General features: G+C 34.1%; 2 protein-coding genes across 3 annotated transcripts; one reads left to right on the top strand and one right to left on the bottom strand.

The window, feature by feature from the left end:
* The first annotated feature begins 1256 nt into the window (after positions 1-1256).
* LOC120637725 (folylpolyglutamate synthase, mitochondrial-like) lies at positions 1257-11826 on the top strand. Of its 2 annotated transcripts, XM_039909688.1 has the most exons (8): positions 1258-1734; positions 2067-2147; positions 3431-3538; positions 4643-4822; positions 6908-7044; positions 7657-7837; positions 7965-8368; positions 11333-11826. In XM_039909688.1, exons 1-8 carry the CDS (start codon positions 1654-1656, stop codon positions 11703-11705), a joined length of 1545 nt encoding a protein of 514 aa, XP_039765622.1. In that variant the 5' UTR covers positions 1258-1653; the 3' UTR covers positions 11706-11826. The 2 variants fall into 2 exon arrangements, with proteins under 2 accessions (XP_039765623.1, XP_039765622.1); XM_039909689.1 differs by lacking the exon at positions 3431-3538 and having other exon boundaries at positions 1257-1734.
* On the bottom strand, positions 8614-11253 carry LOC120637724 (putative RNA polymerase II subunit B1 CTD phosphatase RPAP2). Its single transcript, XM_039909687.1, has one exon. It carries the CDS (start codon positions 11137-11139, stop codon positions 9217-9219), a length of 1923 nt encoding a protein of 640 aa, XP_039765621.1. The 5' UTR covers positions 11140-11253; the 3' UTR covers positions 8614-9216.
* Positions 11827-12086: the final 260 nt, after the last annotated feature.

Genomic DNA, 12086 nt, shown 5'->3' with positions numbered 1-12086 from the left:
CACAACTGGTAAGGTCGACGGAAAGAGACCCCTCGGCCGTAGCCCAAGACGCTGGTCAGAACAGAGAAGAGAGTCGACGCACCTATCTATACTCTATAGTACTATTGTGAATAGTGAAGGGAGTTCTATCTCAAAGGAGCCACGATCGTCAAATTTGAGGCAACGTTGCGCAAGAAGAAGAAGAAGGTACGTCAATTACACTGAGTACCAAAAAAAAGAGTGTGTGTACTTATGTACACGCGTTAGAAGTTATACTTCTTTGGCTTATGGAAAAAAATAACTTAAATGCAGTAGTGATTAACGATAAATATTAAAATTAAACAAAAAGATTTTATTTAAATAAAAAAGGTTTTTAGTAACGTAATAATATTTATTATTCTTTTCACATCTTAGCGGCACGTATCAGAAACTTAACTTGAACATATTTATCGATTTTTATGCCACCTTGAACTAACTTTACGATGTAGAATTCAGGTGTGTGCGCCCGGATCGTAAAAATTCACTCTCATCATTTTTCTCCATCGCGCCAAAAGAAGTATAACTTCAAACAAAAACATTATTACTTTTAGAACTGGCAAAATCAATGGTTGGGTTTTGATATCGTAACATCTGAGGTTGACATGGTTAAATTACTAAATATATACGTAGGTACATATTGTACACAAATCAGAATACAGTTGTCACCAACCTTCCGTTACCCGCGGGTGTCGTACTAGGCAACTAAAAGAAAATAACTGAAAATGGGCAGTAGCGACCTGTGAGCTACTACTAAACTCTACTGCGATCACCAACCAGAATGCCCAACGTGATGATCTCAAACCCTCCCGTTGGGAGAGGTTCAGCAGTGCGCCGTTATAGGCTTATTTCAAATTCAAAATAATTCATTTATTATTATTTATTCAAAACAATTCTTTATTCATGTAGGCCTATCACAGGCACTTATGAAGCGTTCATACATATTTCTTTACATTTGATACGGCACCATTTATCTGGGGATATGAGTTAATGCCATCCAACTATTAATAGGATAGGAAAGAAGAAAGAGGAGTGGTATAATCGTGGAATAATATAAAAATAATTGAATAAGTCTATTTCGCACGCAATATTAACCACATATAATCTATATTTTACGTGTACAAAAGGATCACTAATACTCGATTTGGAGAAATGATTAATTTCAAATAACATTTAAAATAGGCACCGTATAACGGAACATATAAAATGTTTGAAGTTTGAACAGCTGATCGTCAAAAAACGTCAAAACAAACTTGTTGATTTTGAGGTTATGTCTTGTTAGATTCTTGTAACTCTAATCACTATTTTCTTGTTAAAATCAGTTTTAGCATATTGTAACTGCGGGTCAGATGTCAAATTACCCATTGATAAGTGATAGTCGCGTAAACCGAGCTTAGTTTTGTTATATTTATCAAACATCAATCATGAATGTATAGTGCGAAAGGTTTTAAATTCACGTAATGTTTACATCCTCTTCGAGAGATCGTTGGTTTTAAACTTGTACTGCGTAGACCGAGGTCATTTTTTGCTGAGTTTGAAAGCTAATTACGCTTCGTCAAAGAGTTGTAAACTACTGAAGTAGAGTACAAAGTACTAATCATTTACTCACGTCCATATTAATAAAAGAGTAGTGTGTCGATGACAAGCGTCGGCTTTGGTCGTGCTTTCTTAGTGAGTAGGTTACATTTCAAGATGTCTTCATCAAAGTTTACTTACGAGGTACTTGCACATTTTTATAACTTTAGAATTTCAAGTATTTATAAACTATTATAATGTCACATAAAAAATGTGATAATTGGTGATATTAAAAATGCTCATGACTTCTTAAAGTTACAGGCACATGCTCACGATCATACTCGGGCCTATCAAAAATAATGCTGAATCGTGAACCACTAGGCTATTACTCTATAAGTTCAGAAACAATTAAATAAGAGATTTTGTTGCATATAAAGCAACAATTAATTATCTTTCCTTTAATTCTGATTATTTGCACAAAAATAATAAGTTATAATTGATAATTGATACCCATTGATAATTGTAACATGTTTCAGGATGCTGTCCAAAAGTTAAACTTGTTGCAATCAAATAAGTCTACTATTGAGCAGATACGTAAAGACATACGGACTGGACAAGTAAGTAAATCAATTATTTTCACCATTAATTTTAATACCTTTTATGTTTAACAAGGTAACTTATAAAAGAAATCCTAAAGGTGGTACATTTTGTTGACTGGGTTGCTTTCTGAGTCCAAGGCTGTGGGTTAGATTCCCACAACTCAAAAATTTTTGTGTGATGAACTTGAATGTTATTCAGTGCTTGGTGTTTATTTTGTATAGTATAAGTATTTACGTATACTATTCATAAAAATATTCATCAGATATGTTAGTATCCATAACACAAGCTACGCTTACTTTGAGGCTCAATGGTGATGTGTGTATTGTTGTAGCATACTTATATTTATTTACAACATTAGTCATAAGTTTCTAATAGTTGATTAAACATCAACAAAGAGTTATGGCACCATGTGGCTTAATAACTGCGATTCCCCTAACCTGTTAGCTTGATACCACCTTAGACTGCATTGTCACTGCGAGATGGTAGTCACATCTTTTAGAGAAATAAAAAAAAATAGTACCTGAAAAAAACCTGTTTCAATTTTTGACTAGAGGGAAAGAATGGAATGCTTGCTATAGTATGTCTCTTATGCACCGTTAACTACTTTATTAAATACCATCGGTCCCACGCCACTTCTTCCGCATATAAATCAACCTTAAATGACAGACATATGCTGTCGCCTGTCGCAGACTATTTTTTAGAACTTTCAAAGGGGAACAATTTGGTCATACATGATTTTATGGAAACTTTAACCGTTTACGCAGCGCACGCAGCGGCAGCTCCGAAGATAGAGAAACCCCCGATATTGAAACATTCTTCATTGGTGCTATGATCCTTTTGGTCTTAGCGTGATTATATATAGCGTATAGCCTTCCTTGATAAATGGGCTATCTAACATTGAAATAATTTTTTGAATTGGACCAGTAGTTCCTGAGATAATGGCGTTCAAGAAAACAAACAGTTCAGCTTTCAAACTTTTCAGCTTCATACCTATATAAGTATAAGATTTCCTGTTAACCATGCTTTGCTATGGCGTAGTCTGATATGAACTATTCCTTATCCCATGGCAGCTTCAGGAGAACGTGGTGACGTTTACGTGGTGATTATCGGAAAATCCTCCTTTTTACAGAATCCTTTCGTCCATCTTTGGACTGGTATAGGCTCTTAATGAGGCTAGCTATGTTAGGCGGCTAACAAATAATTCTAACATTTTTCAATAGTGCGTTGCAATCACACACACACAGTCAATTATGGTGTGTGTGCGGAGAGCCAAAGTCTAGAACTCCGATCCGATTTACAGAAATGCACAAATCTGGAGGACATGAAGAACTATTTGCTGCGCACGGGAGTGTCGTTGTCAATGTTGGACCAGCTGTCTGTGGTACATGTGGCTGGCACCAAAGGCAAAGTAAATGGCATGTTTTTTCTAAATAACCTTTATTTTAAAATTAGGTATCTATTATTGCGTTTTACGTCACAAAATTTGCACATATATTGTCTGGAATTGAGAAATTGGGGTCGGTTTAACACTGTGCCACAGAGAGCTTTCGTAGAGCTTTTTTTGACAGCTCGTCCGGGGAACTACTGCGTGCTTATTTCTGCCGCCAAGCAGCTTTGTTGAAATGCTGTGTTCCGGTCTGAAGGACGTGGTTGCCGGTGTTATTGCAGGCACCTGAGGGTTTACACCTACGCATCATCAATTCCAAAAGGGAATCTAAAAGCCCAAAACTTGATTTGCTAATTCTATTGTGCTACAGTGTTTTTCCAGCGTGATAAGACGTTCTGTAGTGCACCCTAAAAAGTGTAGTCCTGTCCTCTCCTGTCCTGATTAGATTTGCATGCTCGCGGACGTAGAATCGCTAGAGCGTATCAAAAAACTATACCGTCATAGCAAAATTTACTTAATGTCACTCGTTTAAGAGTCGCAGATCCTGTACTCCAGACTTATATTTTACAGTGAAATAAATATATAATTAAGTTAAAGGGAATATTTTTATGAAAGTTTAGGCGGGATTCTCCATACAAATATATCCCCCCATTTCCTCCCTGAATAATGAGGCATTATTCACGGAGAAAATAGGAGTATTATTTTTGTTTCGTGAAATCAAAGTAGGTATCGTGTTAAAGAAATGCTACATGCATTTCTGATTTTCAAAACGGGAAATACTATTGAAAATCTGACCATCTAAAATCAAAAAAATCACCTTTTTTACCTCCATATTCATAGGACTCAAAGACAAATATAAAAAACAAACATGAAAGAGAAATTGAGGCATAATTATTATTCTTGAAATTTTCATACAAAACATATTTGAATCGGCTCAGTATTTGATGAGAAAACGGGAAATACGAAACGTTCATCTCGTCAAATCGGTCTGAGCTACAGCTGTCCTTATCACACTCTACGAGGGAAGACAGGTTCAGCGCGACGGCAAAAGTTTTTTCAGTACTATTCACCTATCAAATTTATCCCAGCTATACCATCGTCTGAATATATTTTCATATGTCGCAGGGTTCAACAAGTGCTATGTGCGAGTCGATCCTCCGCACACACGGATACCGCACGGGCTTCTATTCGTCGCCGCACTTGGTCGAAGTGCGTGAACGTATACGTCTAGACGGTAGCACGTTAAAGAGAAACCAGTTTGCTGAATACTTCTGTCAGGTGTATAACGCGTTGCATGATACACAGGTGAGTGAGCTAACTTACTATACTCGTATAAAAACTCTGTCATTCACTGGGAGATGGAGAAAAAAAGCTCTAATTTATAAGAACGAAAGGAGAAAGAAAAATAAGAATCTTTATAGTTTTAATTAATTTGCCTCTAATAATTTTTTCTTTTTTTAATTATTAATAATATATACTTATATATATTTGGTCAATGTCCAAATATATATAAGTATAAGATTATTTACATTGTGATTATACTTAGATTTTTTATTTTATACTTATTGTACGCCGGGCTGTGGGTACTCTGTTTTGAATACTTTTCTAAGCCTTTTCAACTGCCTTTATGTGTGTAAACAGTGGACAATAAAATTCTATTCTATTCTAATGAGGATCTCCAGCATTGGACGTCTCTTGGTTAAAATAATTAAATAACTAATCTAATGATTTATTAACGACACTTAGTTACAAAACACATATACAACGTGTAAATTACAACCGAAATAATACTTCACAGGCTTTAGAGTTACATTATGTAGGACTGTCTACTGTCTCCGGGACTGTAAAACCGAAAAGTTAACAATTTTTGAGTAAACCACTGGCATAGTTGTTACCGAAAGAAATCAGATGCAGCCCTAACATCACATTCAAAATTAAAATCAAATGACTACTGTTACTACAGTTACGCGTCGCGTAGCCTAGGTACTATGCGCGTGTCGGTCTTTTATCTTCAATAGGCTTGACATAAGTGAACACTTAGAATGTTTTGAATTACTTTGTTTGTGTAGAAATATAAATATGCTTCTTTTGATTTAATATTTTTGCAGGGTGAACATAACATTATTACAATTCCTTATTAAATATACTTATGCACCCTTCAACAGTGTTTTATAATTCAGTTACACGTTGTATATACCATAATAAAAAGTAATAAACTTTTACAACATTTCACACATTCACTTATATGTATAATTTGTTAAAATATATTTAACTAGCTTTTGCCCGCGGCTTCGCTCACGTTAAGTTGTTGACAAATGTTTAAAAATAATGTCTTGCTACTAATAGAAAAATATGAACGTAAATTACTTAAAAAATCAGAAACTTTCATATAAATTATGATCCCCTATTTTATGCCTTTGGAGTTGGGATTTTAAGAATTTGTGAAACACTTATTTCTTTATTTTTAATCGAAAACCTAAAATCAAAGTTTCATGGAATTAACTTGAAAAATAAATTGATAAATGGAGGATTTTCTACAAACTTTCATCCCCCTTTAACCGTCTTAAGGTAAGAATTTTCAAAAATCCTTTCTAAGCATTGTACATTGTAATAACTACCTGTACCTATGCAAAATTTCAGCCCGATCCTAGAGGTTACAGCTGTGCGTTCATAGATCAGTCAGTAGTCAGTCAGTCAGTCACCTTTCCTTTTAAGTTTTATATATATATATAAATCGTGACTTGCCGATTCATGAATTTCTTAACGATATGGCTGTTTCGTATTCATTCATTCTCTTCTATTCTCTTCTCGAGCGGGTGAAGATCATTATCTACACCCATGTACACCCAACAATAGAATATAATCATAGTAAATAAAAGCTATATTTGACAGTTTGACAGTTCAAAAATAGGAGTGCTCCGATCGTCACCAAACTTTACAGGATTACTCGCCAGGTCAATCCGGAGATTCCCTGAAAGTTTCATTGAAATAGGTCCAGCCGTTTCGGAGCCTATACGGAACATACCCACACACTTTCTCTTTTATATATATATAGATTAAGATTATGGATTTCCGCAAAGTAACGCCTGCTTCTATCCAATATTGTATAGATTGTTAAAATGTAAAATGATGTTAAAAAGAACAATCCGCTGAGTTTCTGTCCGGCTTCTTCTCGATAAAATTTGCCTTCTGAACCGGTGGTAGACTATCTAAAAACATACTGACTTGGCGTTTCAAAAGTCCTTATAAACTAGGCCTACCTGAAATAAATTAATTTTGAATTTAACTACATAATAATGTTTACAAGTCATGACCAAAGTCATGATCGGTTGTAGTTCGTTAACATGACATTGTCTCGTTCAACTCTCGTGACACGCATTCCTTTTTCAGACTTTCGAAGGTGACATGCCGAAGTATTTCGCGTTCCTCACGGTGCTGGCGTTCAACGTTTTCTTGAAGGAGAAGGTGGACGTTGCCATCGTTGAGGTCGGCATCGGCGGAATCGTTGACTATACTAATATTTTAAGGTGATTGATTGATAAAGAATTATATTGTACATACATCTCTTAAAAGATATTGTTAGATTAGGAAAAATTTTGTCAAACTTTTGAACCCCTGAAAGGGAGACCGAATCCCTCTCCTAGTGGAAAAAAAAAAAAAAAAAAAAGAAAATCCGATGAAATAAAAAACAAAACAAAAACAATGGAATGTGATTTTCTTTACGTAGGTGTATTTTTATTATTAATATTATAAGTACCGTATCCACTAGGATAGGGTTTAACACATAAAATTCTCGTGGGTGTTATTACATATTTTATACGTATTTTAAACGGCTTGACCGATTCTCATGAAATTTTGTTTGCATATTGGGTATCTATGTCACAATCTGATTGTGTGTTAAATAAATTAAAAAAGCTGCGAGGGTTTCAAACGCGCCCTGCTCTAAGAACAGCCTACAACAAACTTAACCTGGGGTTTAAGCCGGATAGTGATTACGAATAGATAATGATATATTTTAGTTCCAAAGACACTCGTATGTCACACCACATGTGACATAGGAGTGTCTTTGGTTCAAATTGGTTCGCTTCAAATTGGTTCCAAAAGAGCTTGAAATTCAAAAAAATCCTGTTTTTTTGTAGAAAGGTCCCAGTCGTTGGTATAACAGCCCTGGGGCTAGACCACACTTCAATATTAGGTAACACACTACCAGAAATAGCAGGCGCCAAAGCGGGGATAATGAAGCGTGGCTGCGAAGCATTTACTGTGAACCAACCACCCGAAGCGATGGACGTGCTTCGGAATGCTTCTTCCAATGTTGAGGTATACAACTACCCTTTTTACTGTTATCCTATTTATTAAGTCTATTTTTTATTACTTGTCTTATAACTTTAACAATTTTTTTTTTTAATAAATGTAATAATGCTTTTAAAATAAATTTTCGTTTCAGTGCTCTCTAAACGTGGTACCTGATTTCAATACATACAAATTCCAAAACGGATGCAAGTTATCTATTAAGTTAGAAGCATACCAAATAAATGCGTCCCTAGCTATACAGCTATCGCATGCATGGATGCGTCTAGCTAGAAGAAACGCAAGTTACACTTTACTAAGAAAACAAATGAATGGCAATATAACAACAGACGGTATAGAAACTACGAATACAGCAAAAGGTAATGAGGAACCTGTATTGGTCGATACCCTTACAAAAGAAACAGTACTCGGTTTAAAGGAATGCGAGTGGCCCGGAAGGTATCATATTATTAAGACGGATTATGGACAGTTTTATTTGGACGGAGCACATACTAAAGAGTCTATGGAAATATGTGCGCAATGGTTCTTAGAAAATAACAGGTAATTGGACACTTAATGATGTATATGCTACCAAGTCTGTATGTTCGTTACTTTTCAGTACAGAAAAAACTTGATTAAATATTACTCTTTATAAAAACCATCTGAAAATTATTTAAACGGGAAAAAAACCACGTTGCGTGTTGTAGGGGGAGTAACAGATAGATGCCTTTTATTTATTCTATCCTGCAGTGGTTTAGTTAATATGAAAATTAGGAAATCCCAAAAGGAGCAGAAAAAAACAAATCTGCATTTGGGTAATTTTTAATAGTTTTAGTTATTGGTTCAAACGGACATCTGTTTCTTTATAAATGAGTTGACAGTCAGAATCATTTAGGAAACTTAAAATTACAAGATATTTTTTTTTTTTAATATTTAAAACAATTAAAATAATCATCTTGCTTTATTTCAAACAAGCCAATAGCAGCTTTAATAAGCCTGAACCTGCAACAAGTGTAGTTTGAACCCTAAACGCATGCTGCAACTATGTTCACGGAGACATTTAGGAGACATTAGAAAACTATCAAAAAAATGGGTTGATGTTTAAGTTTGCCCTTTTTGATAATGCAAGGTAGAGCACTACAACTTCGATATGAAGGTTTAGTGTATTTACATTTACATATTGTAAATGTTTAGTAGTGATGCAATGAAGAGCACTAGAAATCTGTTAATTAAGTTTGTGCTACACTGGAATACACCAACTTATGTAACAGAGATGTACTCTACATTGCATCATCTAATGAGATAATGAAACAACATCATGAATCATTAAGTAAATTTCATAACATAAATATTATGTTGCATTCACATTACTCAATAAATTTAACAAATTGTGTATGTTATTTATTCATTCATTCAATAGTTAATTGAGTATCATTAACATCCAATAATCTATCTATATCTGTGAGCCATGAGATTAACCTTTCCAAGTAACCCCCCTCAAGCTTGTAACTTAGTAGCAACAGCTGCATATGTTGGAAAGCCATTGGCTGTTCTAACAAATACTTTAATCTGCCATCTCTTAGAGCGAGTAATTGAATAAATACCATAGCTATCAAAGTCCACTGTATTGGCTTAAACATAATATTATTAGCTTTCAATTTAAATGTATTAACTAGTAATCGTATATCAGAACTTTTTGTTAATGATAATAAACCCAAAGATCTGAGTAAGTCTGGCAAAACTTTGTTCAAATGTTTGCAAACTATTCTTCTTCTCAATGTATTCTGTGCATTTTTATCTACCAATGGTAACTGGGTTTTGTTTTCATCATCATTTGACAATGTAACATCGGTAATCTCATTTGGTGTGGGAATCTCAGTTTCTCCAGTGAAAAACGCCTTCACTTTTAGATGCATTTTCTTACTCTCCTCTTTAAGTATGTTGTAATCTGGCAAAGGTTTGGACTCCCTGGCTGATGTTTGCGAATCGAATCGCCTCTCTTCTATTTCCAACATATTTAACTTCCGACATAAAGCTTGATATTGGTCGTATGTATTGGAACTGCACTCAATGTGTTTGGAATAGTTGTTTAAATACTCTTGAATGCATTCACCTTTGTCTGCAACCATTTCTTTGACTTTTTCTTGACCAAATAAAAAGAGCAATGTGTCAATGGTGAACCATTCTGCTAAACATTTCTCTACTTCAATTTTTATGGCTGCAATTGATATTTGTTTTTTCTGTGGTGGTTTGTTATTGTTTTTATTAGTTTTTATTTCTGTTTTATTGGTTTCAGAAGGTATATTCGCAAGAATAGGATCTGTAGGCTTAACTGGCCTCTCTATGATATCACCAACAATATTTAAAGGATTACTTGTGGTTTTCTTTGCAGATATAGATTGTTTATTACCTGTAATGTTTGAACATGTTGTATTTGTTTGTAACATTTCCATAGTTTTCTCATCAGCACATTTAACATTACTAAGTATATTTAATGGATTATTTATTGTTTTCGTTGGAGATATTGATTCTTTATGTACAGTTTTCTGTTCAGCTGTTTTATCACTATTTGTAGTTGGGTTATTAAGAATATCATTTATCGTTTTCTCAATGCTACTATCACATTTCCCAGTGTTCTCCTCATCATCCTTTGTTTCTTTGGAAACATCATTTCTATTTTCCATATTTGACGACTGTTTATTGATATTGTTTTTCTTGTTGCTACTATTTTTATTATTTTGATATTTATCAATGTCATTTAAGGTGGCATCTGTAAAGTCCTTTATAGATGTAAATATCCGATGGTCACTGGTTGAGACAATTTTTTCAGTTAGACTTAAATCCAACTCTTGTCCCATGCTTCCCGCTGAATTTAAAGGCAAAAGATCTAACTCTGGTATGTTTTCATAGTCCCTGAACCATAAAGGACTTGTTAACATTTGCTTCTTAACATGCATTGCAGCTTTATAACAAATGTTACTGCAGAAACTTTTTCTTGCGGTGATGTCGTAAACTTTATTCGTTTTCATAGATATTCTGTATTTTTGTTTTGGAATGTCCTTTTCTGAGAGTGTTTTACGACATATGGGATAACCGCATAGATGTAATATAGATCTCTCTTCGATCACATCATCGAAATGCGTTTGGTTTATATCAGTCAAACATTTAAGGAAATAATCTTGCTGGATATCTTTTTCGAGCAAACTCTCCACTATGATTTGAGCTTTCGCATTGCATTCGTGTTTCTTTATGATAGCTTGCCTTATTTGTTCCTTCGTTAATTCTTCTACTTTGGTAGGTCTCTTAGTTGGTCTATTTGCTTGTGTGTTCATTTTACGTCATATAAATACATATACCGATCTGCACCAAAATCTGTTTAAAATAATTCTATAGAAAGAAATTAGAAAAATAATATTTGACAAGACAAAATATGATAATCACAGACGAAAAACCTCAAACTGACACCTGAGTTTGACACTTATTAAAACTCAGACTATATTATATATATTTTTTTTTTAATTGCAGGCAACATAGAAAAGTTCTGATATTCAGCGCGACTGGTGACCGAAATGCCGAAATGCTTCTAAAACCACTGATGAACATAGATTATTTTGAAACAGTATTTTTTGTTATCCCAACTGCATATACAGAAGTAACAAAGAAAAGTGATAACTATTCCGCAATGGAACACAAAGAACTTTTATCAAGATGCAAAAATCATGCCTCAATGTGGGAAAATTTAAATGGGAAATCAAAAATCGTTGTATTACAATGTGTAGCAGATGCTTTAACGAGCGTTAAAAATAACTATCCTAACACATCAGTTTTGATAACTGGATCTCTACACTTAGTCGGAGCAGCGTTGTCAATCATTGATCCTAATTTAAGCAAAGGTTAGCCAAAAAAGATAGCAGAAAAAGATGACTGTGATTCAAAACGAATTTGTAAGTTATTCATTAGTGTATATAATTGAAAATAACGCAGTGGACACTATAAAATCTAATAAACGTTCAAATTAAGAGGCTTTGTTTTATTGTGATGTTTAAACATCAATGCAAACTTTTTCATAACCTGATTGCACTAAAACGGACATTTCAAGCAATGAAAGGGAAAATTTTTAATTTTTTTTAATAAAAAATGTACCACATAAATATATTTAAAAGCAATAAGTGCAAGCTCATAAAGCTTTGCCATCCACACGAGCCTTCTTGTGCGGTATTATATCTAAAAACGTATATTCTGTCTGTTACAGGCATTGATTTAATAATACTGTTAATGG

Source organism: Pararge aegeria, chromosome 4 (assembly GCF_905163445.1).
Source record: "Pararge aegeria chromosome 4, ilParAegt1.1, whole genome shotgun sequence".
Lineage (NCBI taxonomy): Eukaryota > Metazoa > Arthropoda > Insecta > Lepidoptera > Nymphalidae > Pararge > Pararge aegeria.
The sequence above is the reverse complement of the archived record's forward strand: the minus strand, read 5'-3'. Positions and strand labels throughout refer to the sequence as shown.